We start from the raw sequence: 19,286 nt of genomic DNA, 5'->3' as shown, positions 1-19,286 counted from the left end.
ATTTTGTTTACAAAGTGCCCGACAGTTAGATTTCCCCATAGTTTAATCATCGCACAATTCAGCTCTAAACCTTCACTCTTCACTGTGACTGTAAACAGTAAAAACAGATCTAGGTTGTACATGAGCTGTTTTTCGGCCTTCAATTTAAAAGATTCTTCCATTCTTTCCAGACCTCACTGCAGCCTCCTCTGTGCCAGATGTTCCTTGTGATTCCAGTTGTTCTTGTGAAGCGTCTCCTCTGAACTCTGGAGCTGCTTGTGATGAGTCAGGGGCCTGGCTGTTCATCTCACTCTGCTTCTCCTCCTCCAGATGTGCGCTCTCAGCGTGCGCACACTCCTCTGCAGGCGGCTGCTCTTGTTGTTGCCCTTCCGTGTTCTTTTCTTGGGGAATAATTAAGTTATATTTCGTCAGCATGAATTCTGCGGAGAAGTCTTTTGAAAAGTTTTCAAGTAGCGATAAAGGTTACACCCTTACCCTTTACTTCCCCCTCACCTCCAAAGGGGGGAGCCAGAGATTGACCGGTGGAGCCGAACACTCGGTCGGTCCTGCTGTGGCGGTCCCAGACCCGGAGCCCTCTGCAGAGGAAGTACTGGATCCTGTGCTGCGGCAGAGCCAGCTCTGAGGAGTAATCGCAGTCGCAGGGGTCCGTGTCCCAGTTGAAGTCATTGAAGGGACGCTCCAGCACGCCCAGGAAGCGGTCGACGTACCCCACCACCAATTCTGCTCCATCCACCGACGGGTCCCACAGGATCCGAGAGATCACTTCTTCTGCTGTGCGCATGCGAGGCTTCTTCTTCACCTCTGCGGGAAGAGGAGATGTTAATACATTAACACAAAACCTTGAAAAGAAATCCGATGACACAACGAGTGACCTTTGGCCTGGGATTTGGGCGTTGTTGCTTTGTTCACTTTCTTCTTGTGTTTTTCCGTCTTTTCTCCATCCTGTTTGTCGTCACGGTCGGGTGATACGGCCCCTGAATCATCCACTGATGAGTAACTAATGACGAGAGATAACAAACGTGGAAAGAATTAATTAACACAGATGAATCGTCTTGCAGCATGTTGAACTTTGAACAGCATCCCCATTTAGTAGTATTTAAAAAAAACATATTTTGGCAATAAATGTTTCCTAATTCCTGGTTATTCCTTCAAAAAAGTAAAGCTACCCGTTAACAGTAAGGCATTCATCTCTGTATTAGGAGCCGCATTAGTTTGACAGCAGTTTGCAAAACCGTTTGTTTCTAAACTAAATGATGTACGTGGGAGGATTTATAATAAATACATAAATATAATAAAAAGTAATCCTTTGTTCTTGCTGGTGAGCTTGCTGAAACAGGTAAAGTCAGCAGACCTGTGAGAGAAACGACATTTGGGGCCAAAACGACACTTTCCCATCAGGAAGAACTGGCACACAAGGATTCCATTCTCATCCCGCGCTGCTGACTCTGATGAGAGAGAGAGAGAGAGAAACTGTAATAGAGGCGTTTATAGAAATTGACCAACCTCTCAATAAGGACTCTGCATTTAAATTAAATCAAAGAAACATTTTACAAGATTAAAGGAGATGGAAGAGAAAACCTTGTTGACTTGATCGGCTCTGAATTGGTCGCATACACACCAAAGGGAGAGGCAGCAAACAAATAGGCTTCACAACATGAGTTCCGGGAATACTGTCCTGATCCTGAATTGATTGAATTATCAAAACTGATCTGTTTTCAGTTCAAGAGGTCACATTCCTTCTGTCCTCGCACTCCGTGAAACCGTGAAACCTAACTCTTGAAACGTTAGAATAAAAGACTTAACACATTTTGGCACTAAAATTGTACTTATAACGCCACTTATCTTATTGTTAATTTGGCATATTTGATTAAATTGCACTTTCTTGTTTCTTGCCCTTCTGAGTTTGTATCCCTATGGTTGAATGAACTTATTGTAAGTCACTTTGGATAAAAGCGTCACATGTAATGTGATGACATGTAATGTAATATAATGTAACATAAAGGCAAATGTCAAAAGAAGCCTGGTCTTTGTTTTAGGGATGTTTGCCATATTGTGTTGAACCAATAAGTTGAGGGGGCTCTCAAGTGAAGAATCCCCCACATGATTGCCCAACCGTCTTTACTAACAGCCAGAAGGCCCCTCCGGGTTGAGTAAGAGTCCCGCACGCCGCAGTGTGTTCTTCTACTGCGTTTGTCTTCAGCCAGTAGGATACATTACAATATTAACATCCTGTACTATATGCAAGTCATACTGAGAGCAGGGAATGGGGTGTTAGGTACTGCTGCGTGTGTATGCAGTACATGGTTGAGTTGCGTCTCCTGTATGAGCCTCTGTGTCAGTAAGACATTTTTAGGTGTGTCGGATCATGTTAAATGTAGAGATCTCCGTAAAATCTTGTATTATATTCCTCATGATCCTTATCAAAACAGGTCTGATGTTATGATATGACAGAAGTGGTCCATCTCCAAGAGTAAAACTGAAATGGCGTGTGGGTCAAGGATGATGTGTATAACACTGTACTTCCTTTAAGAGACTGAAATCAACAGGTGGTAATGACTCGCTCAGAAAAATCAAGTGGCGGCCAAGTAGTTCGGCCAGTTGCCCGTAAAGACAAACCCACACACCATACGATGCAGACAGGAGAACGGGATGTGACTCACATCCCAAATTCCATAGATGATTTGCTGCGATAGAACAGACTGGAAGTGACTGGATGAAGATCCCGTTGAAAGAAAGATATTTATGTATTATTAGATATGCGGTCAGGATTTGAGGCTATAGCTACTGGTAAGGGGAGGGCCTCTTATTAGATTTGGAGGAAAAGAAAATACTTGGAAGTCAGCTCACTTATTCAGCGCTGCTTCCCAGTCTATGCTCCAGACACCCAACTCAGAGTTTACCAGAAATCCAATTGTTCCCAACAACACAGACGCTGTCAAAGACAAGGGATTGGTGTTTCACAGTTGATTTACCAGGTTAAAGATCCAGACTGATTTCAGAGTCACAAAATGTGATCCATTATTTTGACTTACCAATGAGGTTTGGGGAGAGTGCTTTGACAAACACCAGACAGTTGCTGTGCATCAGGTTGACTTACCTGCTGGGGCTTTTAGGGAGACTTTCGCCTCTGGGATGCGCGTGTCTGCCGGGTGGGTCCCCTCATCCCTCCGGTCCTCTGATGGGACCGAAGCTACTCCCGATCCCTCTGATGCCATTTTCAAATCTGCGATTTAACAGGAAACGTTACGTTACGTTGACGTCAACAGTGTGTGCTTGTTGCTATTATTGCTTGATAATAAAAATATACACTCCCAGAATCCAAACTAATGCGGAAGTGATTTGTTAGCGTCGAAACCGCCTTTAAAATGTAAGAACCAATTTATAAAATAGTCCTCGTATTTGGTTAACACAGATGTGATACAAGCACGTCTTTCAAAACCACCCTTATAAGTATTTTTCGACTTACTAAAAGAGGGAACACAGGATTCTGACTTGCAAACGCTCTTTGAACCTGGATTTGTTGTCGCGGAATGAACTGTGGGTAATGTAGTTTGATCTGGTTTTCAACGAGAAAGCCTTTGCGGAAGCACTTTATAAAACCTGATGTTGGAAAATAAGTCAGTTATTTGCCTACCTATCCTACTATTACTACTACCTACAAACAATAATAATAATTGGGACATTTTCGACGCAAATGTTAAATTTACCCCCCAAAACTGCCGTGCGTCATTCCCACTCGAGCGCGTGACTCGGTGTCATGTGACCGGATCTGTTGTCCGGAGCCGCACAGATGAAAAACACAACGAGGAAAGTGTACAAAATCTAAATCGGAGACCCCGAAGAATCGTGGCTTTTATTAAACGGGCGGTATCAAGAATTGAGTTGGTTTTGTATCACATTTAAAATGCGGCTTTTTTTGACGTTTCGAACCATGAATCTTCCCTTTGTAAAGTAACTTTGCTCTGTGCTGAAGGTAAGACGATCCTATCTTATCAGCTGTGGCGAACGTTTAACTTGCGACCGACCAAACAAACACAAATGGCACGTAACTGCCTGTTAACGCTGACATTTAGCCCCACAAACACGCTGTCTCCCTTTCAGATGAACGCTCTGGTTGCTCTCTGTCACTTCTGTGAGCTCCATGGACCTCGGACGTTGTTTTGCACCGAGGCGCTGCACCCTCCATCCCCCTCGTCCCACGCAGGTGCCCCGGTGCCCGGGGACAGGGACAGGGACAGGGATGGTGACCGTGAAGGCGAAGGGCTGACCATGAGGGCCAACAGCTCTGCCACACAGAGAGGAGAGATGTGTGAGGTGAGCCCACAGCATCAGTGTGAGGAGAGGAGGTGTTGGATCCCAGCCTCCATTTGAACTGAGCCGCCCTTCTTCCCACCGGTCTTTTTCGTTATAACACTCCAGCCGGGGCATCGTGGTCCGGATGTTAGTTCACAGTCCTGTCGTCCATCTGGAAGTAGTAATGTTCCTCCTCTCTCTCTCACTCGCCTCACAGGGATGTCGATCTCTTCCTGCGTCTCACCCGGGATTTATGAGCATTGACGAGGAAACAGGTATCCGCTTCCTGAGCCACCAGCATCCCAGACAGCCGCAGCTGTTCAGCGTGGTCCGTCAGGCCTGCGTTCGCAGCCTCAGCTGTGAGGTAAACAGTGATGTACGTCTGCATGTGTGTGTGAGTCACACATCTGATACACTGACTAAACGTCCCGCATCCACATGTATACACATCTTCTTATTTGCTCTCCGTCCGTTTCTCCAGGTGTGTCCCGGCCGCGAAGGACCGATTTTCTTCGGAGATGAGCAACATGGTTTCGTGTTCTCGCACACCTTTTTTATCAAAGACAGTCTGGCCAGGGGCTTCCAGCGCTGGTACAGTATTGTCATGGTGGCAATGGATCGGATCTACCTCATCAACTCCTGGCCTTTCCTGTTACGCCACCTGAGACTGACTATACAGAGCCTGCAAAGCACAGCCTTAAAGGTTGGCTGTCCACATGGACCCAACGTACCTTTTATTGAGTTTATTCGCATACAAATATGTGTATCTGTGAGCGCACACCTTTTTATGTATTTTTCTCCAACAGGTGTTCGAAAATGAACAAGGAGTTTGCCCCCAGCGGTCAGTGAGGATGAACAGTGTGTTCTCACCTGCAGTTTTCCCGCACCAAAGGAGCGGCAACGCAGCCCGATCGCTGACTTCCCTCACGCAGCATCAGAACCTGTGGGCCAGCCTGCACTCCTCCTTCAGCTGGTGAGTCCACACACGCCGTCAGACCCACCGCGACCTGCGGGCTGTTGTCCGTAACGGCTCACCCTGACGTGGATCTGCGTCTTCACATCGTCTCCAGGCTGCTGAAGGCGTGTGGTTGCCGTCTGACAGAGAAGCTACTGGAGGGAGCCCCCACTGAGGACACACTGGTGCTCATAGAGAGACAGACAGGTAGTGGCTTGTCTTTTTTTTTATTATACTGATGTAGTTACCTATCCAAAATCTGTTCAAGTCAGCCAGTCATGAAAGATGTGAGACTTGAGGCCCTTTTCTGGAGGATATCAGCTGATGTCATGTGCTTTTGCACAATGCGCCAAAGTTTTATCATCAGTCTGAGAAGTCCCCTGGGAAAGTGTGATTCACTCGGTCAGCCGGTGCCGACTCGCAGGAGAAAACAGGGTCCTTCACACAGACATTGTACTCCCCTGCGCTTTCTTTCCACCAGTGTTTGCACAATCATTAGTCAAGATTTGGAGAGTGATTAAAAGATTTTCAGACATTTCCGAGTCCAGCGCAGCTTTTAGGTTGTGAAATGTTAACACCCTGTTCACTTTTCTTAATATATTATTAACATTGGTAAGTACATACACATATTTCTCTAACACTTTGGCATCAAAATCCCAGTGAGTGATGGAGAATTACACAAGAAATACAACACGAGAAAACGAAAAGTCAATCAATCGCACACAATATTTAGGCATTACAATCTTGCCGTGAAACTGCAGGGGAAGCTGTTTTATCTTGTCCTGGCTCGCTGACGTAGTATGGCAGTTGACATGAGTCCTAGATAAGAGGTGAGATTGTACAATGCTCATTTTAGTTTGGAGATCACGTTACGTTCTATAGATGGAGAGTGACATTTAACCGGCCCGTTCAATGGGTTTTCTGTGGGATTTCCGCTGCATTGGTCATTGCTATTTCTGTTCATCGTGCCATTCTCTGTTACCAAAAGAGCAAGAGGAGGAGATGAGCTGCTGGGGGGGAGCAGAAGGAGGCTGTTCTTCATCACAGCCGCACCAGTTAGAGAGCGAGCTGGGCCTCGACTTCCTGTGTGATAATGACAAACCAAATGAATTACCCGGTCCAAAGTTTACGTCCCTGAGGCACCTGAGACAGGTAAATCTAGGTACTATTATCAGCTTGTCATCTTGTTTTACAGTAAACTAAAAAAAGATTGCATTGTTTCCTCAACCGTTTCACCTCAACAAACACTGTTTTTCATGAATTTAAAGTTTTGTGGCTAGTTAGATCTTAATTCACACCCTTTGCATCTGCGTCTTTCCCGTCTGGATTTGTTGTGTAGGTTCTCGGGGCTGGTGAGTTCCGACAGCTCGTGTGGCACGTGCTCATGGGGAATCAGGTCATATGGAGAGGCGCTGACCCCGGGCTCATCCAGTCCGCTTTCACGGTGCTCAAGGTAGTTCACTCCTGTCGTTTACTGCCGCATCCTTTCCGCCTCTTTAGGAGAGATTGTGTGGTGATAATGTGGGTAAATATCAGTTAGGGCACGTGAGAACACCGGGGTCCCTGTTAGTTCAGGCCGAGATGCAGAAAAGGTCGGTACCATAATAATTTAACACAAAAGACCTTGAAAAGTACCTGTGAAATAGAATTAATCATTTAGATCCGTCATATCTTACCTCACCATATTCGATGATGTATAAATCAATTAGGTCTTTTTTTTTAGTTATTTTCCCACAGTTACCTTTGTGCATTCATTTTCTGTTTTTCAAATTCTTGCCCTGAAGACCTCTTTGGGTTACACGCCTTGAAATAGTCTTTGCCTGTACATGCTTCCCTAATATCTTTATGCAAGATACACGAACAAGACGGAGCCTGTAACCGCTTTCAGTCGACAATTATTATTCCTTTTTACAGTAGAGAGACGGTTAGTAAAATTGTAAATAACTCTAGACTATAGTTTAAGATATTTCTTTATTACTATTATTGCCACTGAGAATAGTTTCCTTGTGATATAATTGCATGTTTTATGTTACTTTTCAGGCCTTTTTTCCAGCAGAGATTTTGCCTTTTTGTTATTGTAGTAAATACCGAGGACTTAGTTCCACACTGAGGCCGCATTAAAAAAAACAGAACCCTGAAAGAGAATCTTCTTTATCATTAATCATGCAATCATTCACTTCATTTTTCTCCTGTCGCATGAGAGAGCGCCTTCTGTGAACAACGTCTAGCAGCCAGAATAACTTCTGTTTTCCCATCAGTCTTTGCTCCCGGTCGGCTGTGTGCGCTCGGTGCCGTTCAGTGCTCAGTACGAGGAGGCCTACAAATGCAACTTCCTGGGTCTAAGCCCAGATGTGCCGATTCCAACGCACGTCAGCTCCTCAGGTACGAGTCTGTCTGGATTACAGCAGTGAGCCTGCGAGGGAACAGTGATGAGAAGTTGTGCGCCGCAGCATGCCGGTCAGCTTGTCTTTGTTCTCTTTCTTTGTGCGGTAGAGTTTTCAGTGCTGGTGGATGTCGGTCCAGACAGAAGCTGTCCCATGTCAGCCGTCGGGGAGGAAGATATCTCTTCAATTTATCAGTTCGCCATCAGCAGTGCCAACACACAGCCCACAGACAGGGGTGAGTGTGAGAAGTGGAAGTTATAGATAGTCACGGTACATTCGCTTCCTCTTTCAATGCCAAAACAGTCCTCAAATGAAAAGCCTTTATGTCTTTGCACGTCTTCAAAAGTTTGACTAAGTGATTCATCTTGATTTACACTTTTGATCAAAACTGAATCTAAATCTCCATCAAAATACACATGTTGTTGAGTTATGCGGGACAGATTTTGCGTTCACATAAGTGGGAGCAGAAATGAATGTGCAAATAGCAAAAATGTGTCCCGGGATTTGGATCCCAATATCTAATCCAGATGTTTTTCTTGGCCCAAAGCCTAGTTTTTGACTAGCTTTCCTTCAAAAACTGCTGCGTCAACAAGTTAGTGAGCTAACAAACGACCAAGAAGGGGCCAAAGACACAATATCCTTGTTGGATTTGGCAGGAAAACGTATCACGGTCAACTTCAAAAAATAAAAAAAAGGTCACACGTAGAACAAAAGAATAACTACAAACCATCTATCAATCTGTCAAACAATCTTTCCCTGCTTTGATTTTTTTTTCAGGTCCCGCATTATTAAACAAGCTTGAAGTAGCTCTGTCCAACGAGAACTTGTCCGTGGACGTCGTGTCTCACTGCCTGTTGTGTCTGAAGGAAGAGTGGATGAAGTGAGTAAAATTCCCACACTCACAATAGACCCAACTAAGCTTAAGTTTGTTATCACAGCCCCCCCGCCCCCCCCCCCCCTTCTCTTATGTTTCTCTCTCAGTAAAGTTAAAGTGCTGTTCAAGTTCTCCAAAGTGGACGGGCGAGGGAGAGAGGACACCCAGAAGGTCCTGGCCCTCCTCGGCGCTACGGGGCCGGGCGAGGAGGACAACGTCCGGCTGCTCAAGTTCTGGATGACGGGGCTGAGCAAGACATACAAGAGCCATTTAATGACAGCCGCCCGAGGAGGGGAGCGCAGCCCCAGCCAATGAAGGGAGGGGGCGGCGGAGGCGGGGGAGGATAAAGGGAAATAAAGATGAAGGGATTCTAATAGAAGGGAAAGCGAAAGCTTATTCGGGGCTTTCGGTGGAAACAAAACGTAATGAGGATGGATGACGGAGGGGCTTCGGCTCGTCCCGTGTTATTTTTAAAGTAATTTAAGGTTCCTAACCTTGATTATTCTGCACAGATTAACACATTTGGTCAGTTTAGATAACGTGTGGGGGCTTTTATTTGTCAAAGGGAATTATTGTAGAAGACCTCATCATACTAATGTTTAACTTGTTACAAACAGACTTTGCACTTTGTTTACTCTTTTTTTTCAGATGTTTTTAAAATGAAAATAAATTAATATGAATAACGTCGGTGGTTCTTTTTTATTCCCCAATTGGCTCCATCTTGTGGCGAGCTGAAGGAAAAAAGAGGGAGTGAGTTGAACGAGGCCCCAGCTCACTTGTTGAAGTGGTGCGAGACACTTTTAAGGTTTTCTGGTGTCCTGAAATGTACAAAGCGGTTGCGTAACGCAGCTTCGCTCCAGTACGGCCGACCACATCAGCTTTAGCTTCTTAATGAGCTACTAACTCTCTGATTTACTAAAGGAGTTTTTTATTTTCATTCCAAAGTTATTTGAGCCTCTTGCTTTGCGGAAAGCTCGTAGACTGCAGTCATTAAAACTCGGCAACATGCGGCTTTGTTTAATAAAGCGTGTGTGGGGGGCGTTTTTTTCCCTTTCTTTACTCATTTCTTTACCTATTTAGCTGTTGTGACAAATATATATATCCAATCACATATTGTTGTCTAAATGAAATGTGTAGTATTCTGATGGACTGGAAGCGACGTGTCTCCACAGCACTCCGACTTGTGCGCTTTTATCTCCTAATGGTTCCATTGGGTTTTTGGGGGGTTTGCTCAATTTCTCAACCTCAATTTATTTGGCAGGTTTCACTACAAGAAGCACCGACCGTTTCATAGTTACTTTCCTCGATATGTAAGCGATGTGTGAAACAGGAAGGCGGCTCAATGGCGGGATATTTATACCCGTCATTAAAACACAGACGGCATATGCGAGGCAGTCGTGAGGTGATGATGATTCCTCCGGGAGCGTTAAGGCCGCAGCTCTCTTGTTTCCTCCCCCCCTCAACACACACTCAACTTTGGGACGCTGTCCTGTTTCATTTGGCTTGTGATCGACAACAAAAAAGAAAACCCAAGAACAAATTTCTCCTAGGCTTGAAGAAAAGAGTGTTCACCTCCTTCCTGTCGTTCGTAACAACTAACCTCTTGTGACATCTTCGTCATCGACAGGAAATGCAAGAATAAAGAAATGCTTCACGCAAACCTCGGGGGGGGGGGGGGGCAGAACAACACTTTACAGAGAGGATGTCTCTGTGGACACGTCTTGGATCAGAAAGGACTGCAGAAAGCTGTCAAATCGGGGAATGACTTGCAAGTTCTAGTGATGTCGTGTTGCAATGTCTCTTTCTTGAGGCCTGTGAGAAAGGGAAGAAAAAAGACGATGGTTGAATAGAATGAGATGGCGCACTGGCTCTGGAGGGATAAAGACGGGATCGACAGGCACAGAGGTGTGGGGGAGAGGTCCAAATGAAAAACATACGCTCCAACTGCATGACTAAGCCTCCTCGGGCCTGGTTTTGGAGGGGAGGGGGGGGGGGGTAAGTGGCTGGGTGTCAGGGAATGTGGGGAGCAGAGGGGGGTGGGGGAGGAGAGGGGCCGGGTCAGTCAATAGTGAAGTAAAACGTGTGGCGGTGGGAGGGGCGAGACTTAAAGGGAGCACACTGGCAATCCGGCAGAGCACTTTCACTTTGAGCGCAGTGAGGACACACAGGGTGGCCGCAGGGACAGACGCAGAGGAGGAGGAGGAGGAGGCCACGGACTCTCCCGCTTTAACCATTAACCAGCTTCCGAGCGAAAGGGGGAAGGACTCGCGTTGGGCTGCTCGGGAAGATTCTAGGTCAGCGGTGAGAGGGAGAAAGGGAAATCTAGTATAAAATAAACAAAAGCTTTCATAGGAAAGAGCTGCAGCCACTCAGGCTTAAGTGGGAAAAACCCAAAGTTCGAGAGAGGGAGATGGCGTGATAGAGTAAATGAGACATTTGTTGGAAAGCGCCTAAAGGGAGTCAAAAGTAAGGAATGTTTCAGCGATGTCAGCGAGAAGAGTGAATATCAAACGGTGAAGGAGGAAAAAACAACAAAAAACAGACGTCAAAGACCCCTGGGAGCCACAGAAGAGGAACCTTTCCCTTTTCCCGAGTGACACAGAAACCCGTCTGCAGAGGGATTGCCGTCAACAAGAGAAATGGAGAAGTGTCCATTCTTAGAAAGATAAAAGGATGTCACTGCCAGGTGAGGAACAATAATTCACTGCATGTTGCTGCTCTTTGCAAACCTTCTTTTGTAAGGTCCTTAGGGAAATAGTGCAACACCTGAACTGGCTATTAAGCGTATTTAATCAGTGAGTCCAATCTAATTTCTTGCGTTACTTCTTATTGTCACAATGGCGTTTTCAATGCCTAAGGACAACAAGTAATGTTTCTTCGTTGTTTTCTGCATAACCAGTTGATTGAGGCAGGATATGATGTCATGTTTCTGAGTAAGTATGCAGAAACCCTCAGAAAGTTTCCATCAGTTATCTCAACGTGTCTCTTTTCTTCTTACTCATGCCTGTTACAGTTTTGCTGTTGCTATCACTCTTGGCTGTCCGATGTGGTGGATGCGAGTATGACTTTCAAGGTGTGAAAAACATTAAGGCGACTATCGACTCGAATCCGACTGGATTTGTAAGTATAAAACTTTTGCATTTGTTAATGATTTCATGTATTTCCTTTTGCGTTTCCTGCTTGTGTGAATAAGTTATTTGTAATGTATTTGTTTAACTTAGATAAGCTCAAGATACACTTCTCCTATCACTTGTATGGTCTGTTTTTAGTTACTTGCTATAAATTATTGGCCAACGGTGAAGATCTCCCTTAAATGAATGAGAATGATCAGCTCGACCCCCCCGAGCTATTTGATTGCAGCGTGTACAAGTCACATGCGTAGCTCAAGAAAGTTAAGGGAATCAAATAGTGTCTAGATTCAACTCAGTGTTACGCAACTAACAAATTGTAGCACTTAAATTGCACTTATACTTATCTATAGCAAATTTACTCATTTGATGAAACTGCACTTTCTTGTTTCTTGTTCTTCTGAGTTTGTGTCCTAATGGTCGAATGTACTCATTGTAAGTGGCTTTGGATAAAAGCGTCGTGTAATATTAGATTGATTGTGGAGTGTTTTCTACAGCCATACATTGTTCATGTCTCAGTTGTCACTGCAGCTCATTAGTCAAGGATCATTTTTAACCTTAAGCTATGAACGGAAACTTGTTTCATCTTGTGTTTCTGTTTTCTCTCACAGCGGACGGTATTTCCCCGGGATTACTATGTGGTGCACCGCTATACAAAAAACATGCTCTGTAACTCTGATCCGGTGAGTTGCTTGTCATATAAAAAGGGGGAAGTGCGGTTTGATGTTTAACACAATGTCACATGTGTTTTTGCACACTAACTCTGGGGCCGTTGTTGTTGCTCTACCTTCTTCCCCGCAGTGTTGTGTGTTCCCCGCCGCAGTGGTCCTCCTCGAGTCCTGGCATGTGCTTCTCGGAAACCTCTGGGATGAGCACCTGAATCGCTCCTTAATCCTCGACCTGAAGATAACGCTGAATAGAATTATACAAAAGAACATCAACACAGTGGTAGGATCTTTAATCGTTTGCCGCAGTGTCTTATTTCCGTGGCTTTACTCTGTAAAAGAAAGTGGAAGTTTAAAACCACTCAAATGTCCCAAAAGAAGGCCAGAAATATCTCCGGTCATCTAAAATATGTGTTTTCTTACTGCATTCATGTTTACTCAACTTTTATTTCAAAAATGAATTCTTGTGGCACAAACAAACCAATTAACTCGTCTTCATTTGTCATGTCTCAGAGGTTCCAGGAGGAGACGGACCTGTCCCAGTTCTCCACGCTGTCGTCGTCCCCCGAAGAACTGCTCAAGCTAACGTCAGAACTCCTCGCCCGATGGCTTGATGTTGGGTGCTTGCCTATGATCAGAACCTGCATCCTGCCCACATTCCCCCCCTCGGTGGTGAGGAAGGATTACGGCCCTTCGAGGGCCCGGCTCTTGACCACGCGAGCCGTCAGCAGTGTGGAGGAGGAGGAGGAGGATCAGGAGGAGCAGGAGGAGCAGGAGGAGCAGGAGCAGGAGCCTGACGAGATGATGGACATTAAACTGCCGCTGTCTAGCGGTGGTCCTCCGTCCCTTTCATATTCCGTCCCCCTCTGGGGCCCCGTGCTATTCAGACTTTACCGGTGGTTGTTGCCATAGTTACCGAAAGAGGATCTTTTTCTCGTTGTGATGCACACAAAATGCAAGAGGTTTCGTGGCACTGAATGTGTGTTTTCTCATGCTTGTGGCGTTTTTAATACAGCAAGCTTTGTTGACATGAAGTGGCATGCACAGGTTATATTTAATGTCCAAAGTTAGTTCACATAGTTGTGCAACAGTACTCTGTAACAGCTGATATCACAGATAAACGTATAGCCGTCTTCTCTAGAGCAAGTCACGAGCTCTAACTAGCTACGCTCTCCATGCTAACCAGAGATAAATGCTGAGCCCATGCACATAAACCATTGTTAATTGATGTGGGATTCATCACTGTTTACAGTTAATGTTATGTAAATGTAAGATTTGGGCATCTGCTTTTGTACATAATTGTAAATTAAAGATATTTAGATAAATATATATATATATGTATACATATATATATATATATATATATATATATATCTATATATATCTATATATAGATATATATATATATATAGAGATATATATATATATGCATTGTTAGTTTTGGATATAACATCCCAAGGATTCTGAGCTGTATTTATTGTGGTATTTGCAGTTTGGAACAGGAAGGTAACAAGTACATTTAATCAAATGATGCTCAATTTGGTAGTTCCACGTTGTGTAACCTTACACTTTATTCTTTGCTACATTTCCGAGGGACATTTTGTCTGAGTAGTATGAATTTTACACACGCTAAATTCCTCTGAGAGTTGGAGTTTACAGACGTGGTGCGTCGTTGAAAATGAAACCACCTAAAAGTTTATGAAGCAGTTAAAAAAGGCTCCCCAACCACTGTAAAATGCAACATGTAATAAGTATAGTGTAACAATCCCAGGCAGCACTTTTCTGCATTTTGTTATTTTTATTTTTGATGCTTTAATGTATTTTACAAAAACTACTCAAATAGTTTCATTTGATTTTCATTTTCAAATACACATTTTTTAAAACAGCATATGTAACAGCATATATTTACATTGCGGTATTCCTATTTTTGCTCAAGTAAAAGATCTGTATGACAGTATAAATGGCACTTTGATTTATTTTTTTGGACTTTGCATTCCATTAACATGACAGAGTTTGTGTTATGAGTCTGCGTTCATGGGAGCTCAACCGCCTCTATACTCTCTAAAAAACTCCCTCCCCGTGTTCAAATACTTTACTTCTATTTATTAACTTTTGGTGCTCGCACTTGTCCCTGCATGTGCACACCCACGCATGTAATGTGCAGCACTGTCCGCACAGGAAGATCATTGTTTCATAGTCCTCAGAATACAGAGGTATGTAGTACTGGGGAATACTGGGGAAACAGACCTTTGGGCTTACACATCAACTTTGATTTGCCATTGGATTTGAAAGAACCCCAATGTAGCATGAATGCAGATTACGAAGACTGAACATAGTGCTCAAAGACAACATTTTTACACAATAAAGAAAACGAAAATAAAGCCAAAGGCTCAAGTACTTTTCTTCTGGACTGTGCACACAGTACATCTCTAAGTAGGCCTATCGGTTACTGGCAAGTAGACTACTCACGAAGAACTACTTAAAGTACCTAATATAACTTCATTAGTTGACCCAATGTTTCCTACACTGCAGATCTAGTCTGCCGGGGCTGCTGACCCCGGTGTCAGCTCCGTGCAGCTGCAGGTCGCTCACATGTGGCATTTAGCAGTAAGCTGACTCACTCGGTCATGTGGGAGATCTCGTCCTCGGCCCGGTACATGCACATGACCCACACTTCATGGTACTACTGCGTGTTTAAACAACAGAGACGGGCTGAGAAAAAAAAAAAAAAAACAGGGCGTTCATTTAACTCCCAGATTTAACGTGCATGTTCGAGCAACGCAGTCTGGTCAATTTCGGAGAAAAGTCCGATTGTTTCCTGTCAGCATGAGGCCAAGTAGGCAAAGGGGCCAGCCGGATTCCCGTAAACTGGGCGGGGGGAGACAAGGAGAGTGAGGGTGCGGGGAAGGGTTACGGCAGCTGGGGAGCGCTGACAGTGCGTGCCGTTTAAACCACGTGACCGGAAGTAGGCGCGCGCGCGCTCTCTCTCTCTCTGCCTCTCTGACCCAAGATGTCTGCGCCCGACGACGACACGTTTGCCGAGGAAGGAGGCGAGATGGAGGAGCTGGCCGAGGCCGGCAGCGACGAGGACGAAGGAGTCGACATGGAGGAGGAGGAAGGGGCGGCCGGGGAGGGAGGGAGGAAAGTCTACGTGCCCGGGATCGAGCCGCTTCGGCCGGGAGAGCAGTTGGAGATGGACCGCTCCGCCTACCGCATGTACCACGAGTGTCAAACAGGCAAGACGAATTGTATTAGCAGCCCAAACGAGTCCCCGCAGACTTCGTCCCCGGAGCACTTGAATGGACGAACAACTTTCTCTGTGTTCAGGTGCTCCGTGTCTGAGCTTCGACGTGCTGAGAGACGGAGGTGGAGAAAGCAGGGAGCAGTTCCCTCTGTCCATGCTGCTGTGTGCGGGCACGCAGGCGGACACGGCGATGAGCAACAGGTCCAAACACCCGAACTTTAGTGAATACGGCCTTTCTACAACGCTGTCGGTGTCGTTTCCCTACATCAAGTAGTCAAACTTAAAGCGTGGTGCCTTTTGAGTTTATGGCGACAGCGTTGCTTCGCCCAGACGGTGGCATCAATAGTGGTATCTAGGCAACGGAGTCCAGAAGATATCATTTATATTGTTAATGACATCGGGAAAAGAACTGTCCACACCCACTAAAATTAGCTTTTTAATAGGATCGTTATAAATATCACATGTTATGTCATTTGAAGATTTGTTTCTGGGATTTTGTGTTTTACAGCCATAATCAGTGGCTTTATTTCAACATAACACAATATTTGGAAGAAGCAGAAAGAAATGATTGGCAATGAGCAACGGTACACGTATCAGATTATTTGATTGTCACATTCAAAGATTAAAAAAAAACACTTCCTCTTACAGGGACCAAGACATGGTAAAATCAATAACTAGAGTCCAAAGGTTTGTGTAGAAGGGACCTGAAAGGGAGAAACTGTATGAATTCAGAGCCCAGATCTTGTATGTGGAAAAACTAAACATTCCAAACAAAAGTATAATTCTGTCTCAACCTTTATATTAACGTCATCTTCATGTCGTATGTGAGCGATGATGGGGATTAAATAATATACAACTTTTATAAACCAATAGCAAATTTCTGTGCATTAGTCGCAGTACAAAGTGGAAACAGGACGAATGTAGATTATCTTAAGTTAACAATAAAGTATGAATCTCAAAATAGGTTTACAAGCGTGGATCTTAAAAATATCTGTAATATTATATGTCAGCCCAAGTTGGTTACAGCATGTGTTGACAATGTGACACCAGACCCGTAAAATGAGTGTTTCTGACTGGGGTCTGGATGTTTGTATTTAGTCACTCTTCCAATGTGACCAAACTGCATACCAACCTTTGGAGTTAAACCTGTAAACACTACTGTTTTTTTTAGATGGCTTTTGATAATTGGAGGCACAGCGTTTGAATACTCTGGTCGATTTTCATTATTCATTGTGTGTGTGCCAGGGCGTAAAGCTTCGTACAATAGCTACTTGTGTTGTACACTTTCAGTTTTGCTTTGACATCATCCACCCAGCTTCAGTTAAGATCATTTTGTGTCATTCTGAAACTCAGAAGCATGGAAAGCTTATTTATCCCCATAGTAGTCTAATGTCTTCTTTAATGCATCCCCTCACGTTCCTGCAGACTTCTTGTCATACGTATGCATAACCTTCATGGAACGGAGAAAGACAAAGAGGGTGAAGAAAGCAGTGATGAGGAAAGCGATGAAGACGAGGAGGAGGATGGAGATAAGAAGCCGCAGATGGAGCTGGCCATGATGCCTCACTATGGAGGGATCAACAGAGTCCGAGTATGTTCTGACATTTTCTGTGGCGAACTAGTACATGAATTCCTGCTACACCGGGAACTCGTTCAACTTGCCCAAGGACTGATTTTGCTTCTGAATTCACAGGCGACCCAACGTGGAGAGCAGTCATTGGCTGCCGTCTGGTCAGACAAGGGGCAAGTAGAAATATTTGACCTCCAACCCCAGCTGGTAGCCGTGCACAGCTCTGCTGCTATGGCCTCTTTCATCAAACAGCAGAAGGAAGCCACCGCTCTCTTCAGCTTCTCCGGTCACATGGCTGAAGGCTTCGCTGTGGATTGGTCACCTACAGTACCCGGTAAGCGTCTCCTTGACCCCTAAGGAAATTTGGAGCCAAGTTAAATACACTTACTACTTTTTTTGGGGGGGGATGAGAAAAGGTAGCGTGTGTGTGTCGACTAAAAGCTGAAGGGTTCCATTTTGTTTTTATTATCAGGTCGTCTTGTCAGCGGAGACTGCAAAAAGAACATCCATGTGTGGGAGCCGCGAGAGGGAGGGACTTGGCAGATTGACCAACGACCTTTCAGCTCCCACAGCAAGTCTGTCGAGGATCTGCAGTGGTCGCCTACTGAAGCTACAGTATGTTTGTAGGAAAAATAGTGACGTAGTGCATTTATTTTATTTTTTACAATAGTCTCTCCTAATTACGTGCGCTCATCCTATTTCCCAAGCGTCACCAAGCGTTTTTTTCTTTTCATCTAATACAATTGCCGACTTTGATCCATCATTTGGGTTTCTGCCTGAACCAAAATGACATGCATGCAGAGTAAGAGACATAAATATCAGGACCGTATCTGCACTTATACAATGACTTAAATGTGCAATTTAACTAGTCTCCGAACTAGCTTGTGCTATGCAGATGTGACTCCTGCAGCCTCACAGGGGAAGTTTCCTTTATGCTCCTGTGTGTGTGCAACCTTTCTCAATACATACAAAATCTGTACGGCCTTGTTTTCCACAGGTTTTTGCATCTTGTTCGGTGGATCAGTCTATTCGTGTCTGGGACATCCGTGCCCCTCCCAACTCAATGCTGTCAGCCGACGGCGCTCACTCGTCCGACATCAACGTGATCAGCTGGAACAGGAGCGAACCATTCATCCTGTCGGGAGGGGACGATGGACTTCTGAAAGTATGGGACCTTCGTCAGTTTAAGGTAAAAAAAAGAAAAATTTATTATACCCAACATTACTATTTGCAGTTTGAGTATTAGTAACTTTATGGGCAACCGTTTCAGTGTGCCATTGAACATCTATGAGGTTTAAAGAGTGTCGTCACAACAAAGTAACCCCAGAGAGTGACACCATCCGATTAAAAAAAAAAAAAAAAAACACCTTCACGGTTTGGCCACACCCAACTAATAGTGTTTCATCTTGTGCCCGTTAAACAATAGTGTCATTACCGGAGTCACCATCCCCCTAATACTGCAGTCAATGTTTAATTTAGGTCTGAGACGCGTTCCTACGCCCTGTCAATGTGTTGACACAAAAGGCCGTGAATACAAACACGCATAAATCAGCCTTTCCCGTTCGGATTGATGCTTCTGCAGCCCGAGTGTTGCGTAGCGGGCGATCAGCTGTCACACCTCTTGTTTCCGCCCTCCGCCCGCAGACCGGACGGCCCGTGGCCAATTTCAAGCAGCACAGCGCGCCCATCACGTCGGTGGAGTGGAGCCCCGTGGATTCGAGCGTGTTCGCCGCCTCGGGGGCGGACGACGTGGTGAGCCAGTGGGATCTGTCCGTGGAGTCGTGTGACGTGGGTGCCAGGGTGGAGGGGGTGAAGGACTTGCCCCCTCAGCTCCTCTTCCTACACCAGGGCCAGTCAGAGATCAAGGAGATCCACTGGCACCCGCAGATGCCCGGTGTGATGGTCTCCACGGCGCTGTCAGGATTTAACGTGTTCAGGACAATATCTGTGTAGCATGTGTGTATGTGAGAGATTTTTGCATCGATATGAGTAGTATATATTTAGTGAGTAATGAGCATTAGTCTCTAATATGTAATAATGTACATAGAGCTGTGTGGGAAATAATCCTCCTTTTGGACGTTTCTTGGCCAACGCAGCCACCGTATGGTGTTATAAACTTTGCTTTAAGTGCATTTGTATGTTTATCATGCTTAAAATAAAGTGTCAACTTCAG

General features: G+C 44.9%; 4 protein-coding genes across 11 annotated transcripts in view; 3 read left to right on the top strand and 1 right to left on the bottom strand.

Annotated features, from left to right (window-relative positions):
- Nucleotides 1–3,604, bottom strand: part of leng9 (leukocyte receptor cluster (LRC) member 9) — a 5,308-nt gene extending 1,704 nt beyond the window's left edge. For 2 of the 6 annotated variants that reach the window (XM_040166159.2, XM_040166160.2), the window contains exons 1-6: nt 3,467–3,604; nt 3,098–3,223; nt 1,352–1,445; nt 873–997; nt 475–801; nt 173–380 (exon numbers count right to left, since the gene is read on the bottom strand). In XM_040166159.2, coding sequence (XP_040022093.2) covers nt 173–380; nt 475–801; nt 873–997; nt 1,352–1,445; nt 3,098–3,215 — 872 coding nt within the window. In that variant the 5' untranslated portion in view covers nt 3,216–3,223; nt 3,467–3,604. Of the gene's footprint in view, nt 1–172; nt 381–474; nt 802–872; nt 998–1,351; nt 1,446–2,847; nt 3,224–3,466 lie in introns of all 6 variants that reach the window. The other 4 variants (XM_040166161.2, XM_078094883.1, XM_078094884.1 and 1 more) reach the window with 3 other exon arrangements.
- On the top strand, nt 3,310–9,189 carry flcn (folliculin). Of its 3 annotated transcripts, none has more exons than XM_040166145.2 (12): nt 3,310–3,973; nt 4,102–4,314; nt 4,511–4,669; nt 4,775–4,996; nt 5,100–5,266; nt 5,364–5,455; nt 6,237–6,400; nt 6,588–6,701; nt 7,507–7,630; nt 7,742–7,867; nt 8,410–8,512; nt 8,614–9,189. In XM_040166145.2, exons 2-12 carry the CDS (start codon nt 4,102–4,104, stop codon nt 8,819–8,821), a joined length of 1,692 nt encoding a protein of 563 aa, XP_040022079.2. In that variant the 5' UTR covers nt 3,310–3,973; the 3' UTR covers nt 8,822–9,189. The 3 variants fall into 3 exon arrangements, with proteins under 3 accessions (XP_040022079.2, XP_040022080.2, XP_040022077.2); XM_040166146.2 differs by having other exon boundaries at nt 3,677–3,973; nt 4,511–4,657; XM_040166143.2 differs by having other exon boundaries at nt 3,739–3,973; nt 4,511–4,996.
- Nucleotides 9,190–10,625: 1,436 nt separating this feature from the next.
- LOC120811061 (uncharacterized) lies at nt 10,626–14,680 on the top strand. Its single transcript, XM_040166180.2, has 5 exons — nt 10,626–11,192; nt 11,520–11,626; nt 12,246–12,317; nt 12,436–12,582; nt 12,813–14,680. The coding sequence occupies exons 1-5, from the start codon at nt 11,180–11,182 to the stop codon at nt 13,209–13,211; spliced, it is 738 nt and encodes a 245-aa protein (XP_040022114.2). The 5' UTR covers nt 10,626–11,179; the 3' UTR covers nt 13,212–14,680.
- Nucleotides 14,681–15,215: 535 nt separating this feature from the next.
- grwd1 (glutamate-rich WD repeat containing 1) lies at nt 15,216–19,285 on the top strand. The gene is made up of 7 exons (XM_040166170.2): nt 15,216–15,535; nt 15,627–15,744; nt 16,969–17,134; nt 17,237–17,447; nt 17,586–17,728; nt 18,111–18,302; nt 18,758–19,285. Exons 1-7 carry the CDS (start codon nt 15,310–15,312, stop codon nt 19,064–19,066), a joined length of 1,365 nt encoding a protein of 454 aa, XP_040022104.1. The 5' UTR covers nt 15,216–15,309; the 3' UTR covers nt 19,067–19,285.
- The last annotated feature ends 1 nt before the right edge of the window (nt 19,286 follows it).

Source organism: Gasterosteus aculeatus, chromosome 20, assembly GCF_964276395.1.
Source record: "Gasterosteus aculeatus chromosome 20, fGasAcu3.hap1.1, whole genome shotgun sequence".
NCBI lineage: Eukaryota > Metazoa > Chordata > Actinopteri > Perciformes > Gasterosteidae > Gasterosteus > Gasterosteus aculeatus.
The sequence above is the reverse complement of the archived record's forward strand: the minus strand, read 5'-3'. Positions and strand labels throughout refer to the sequence as shown.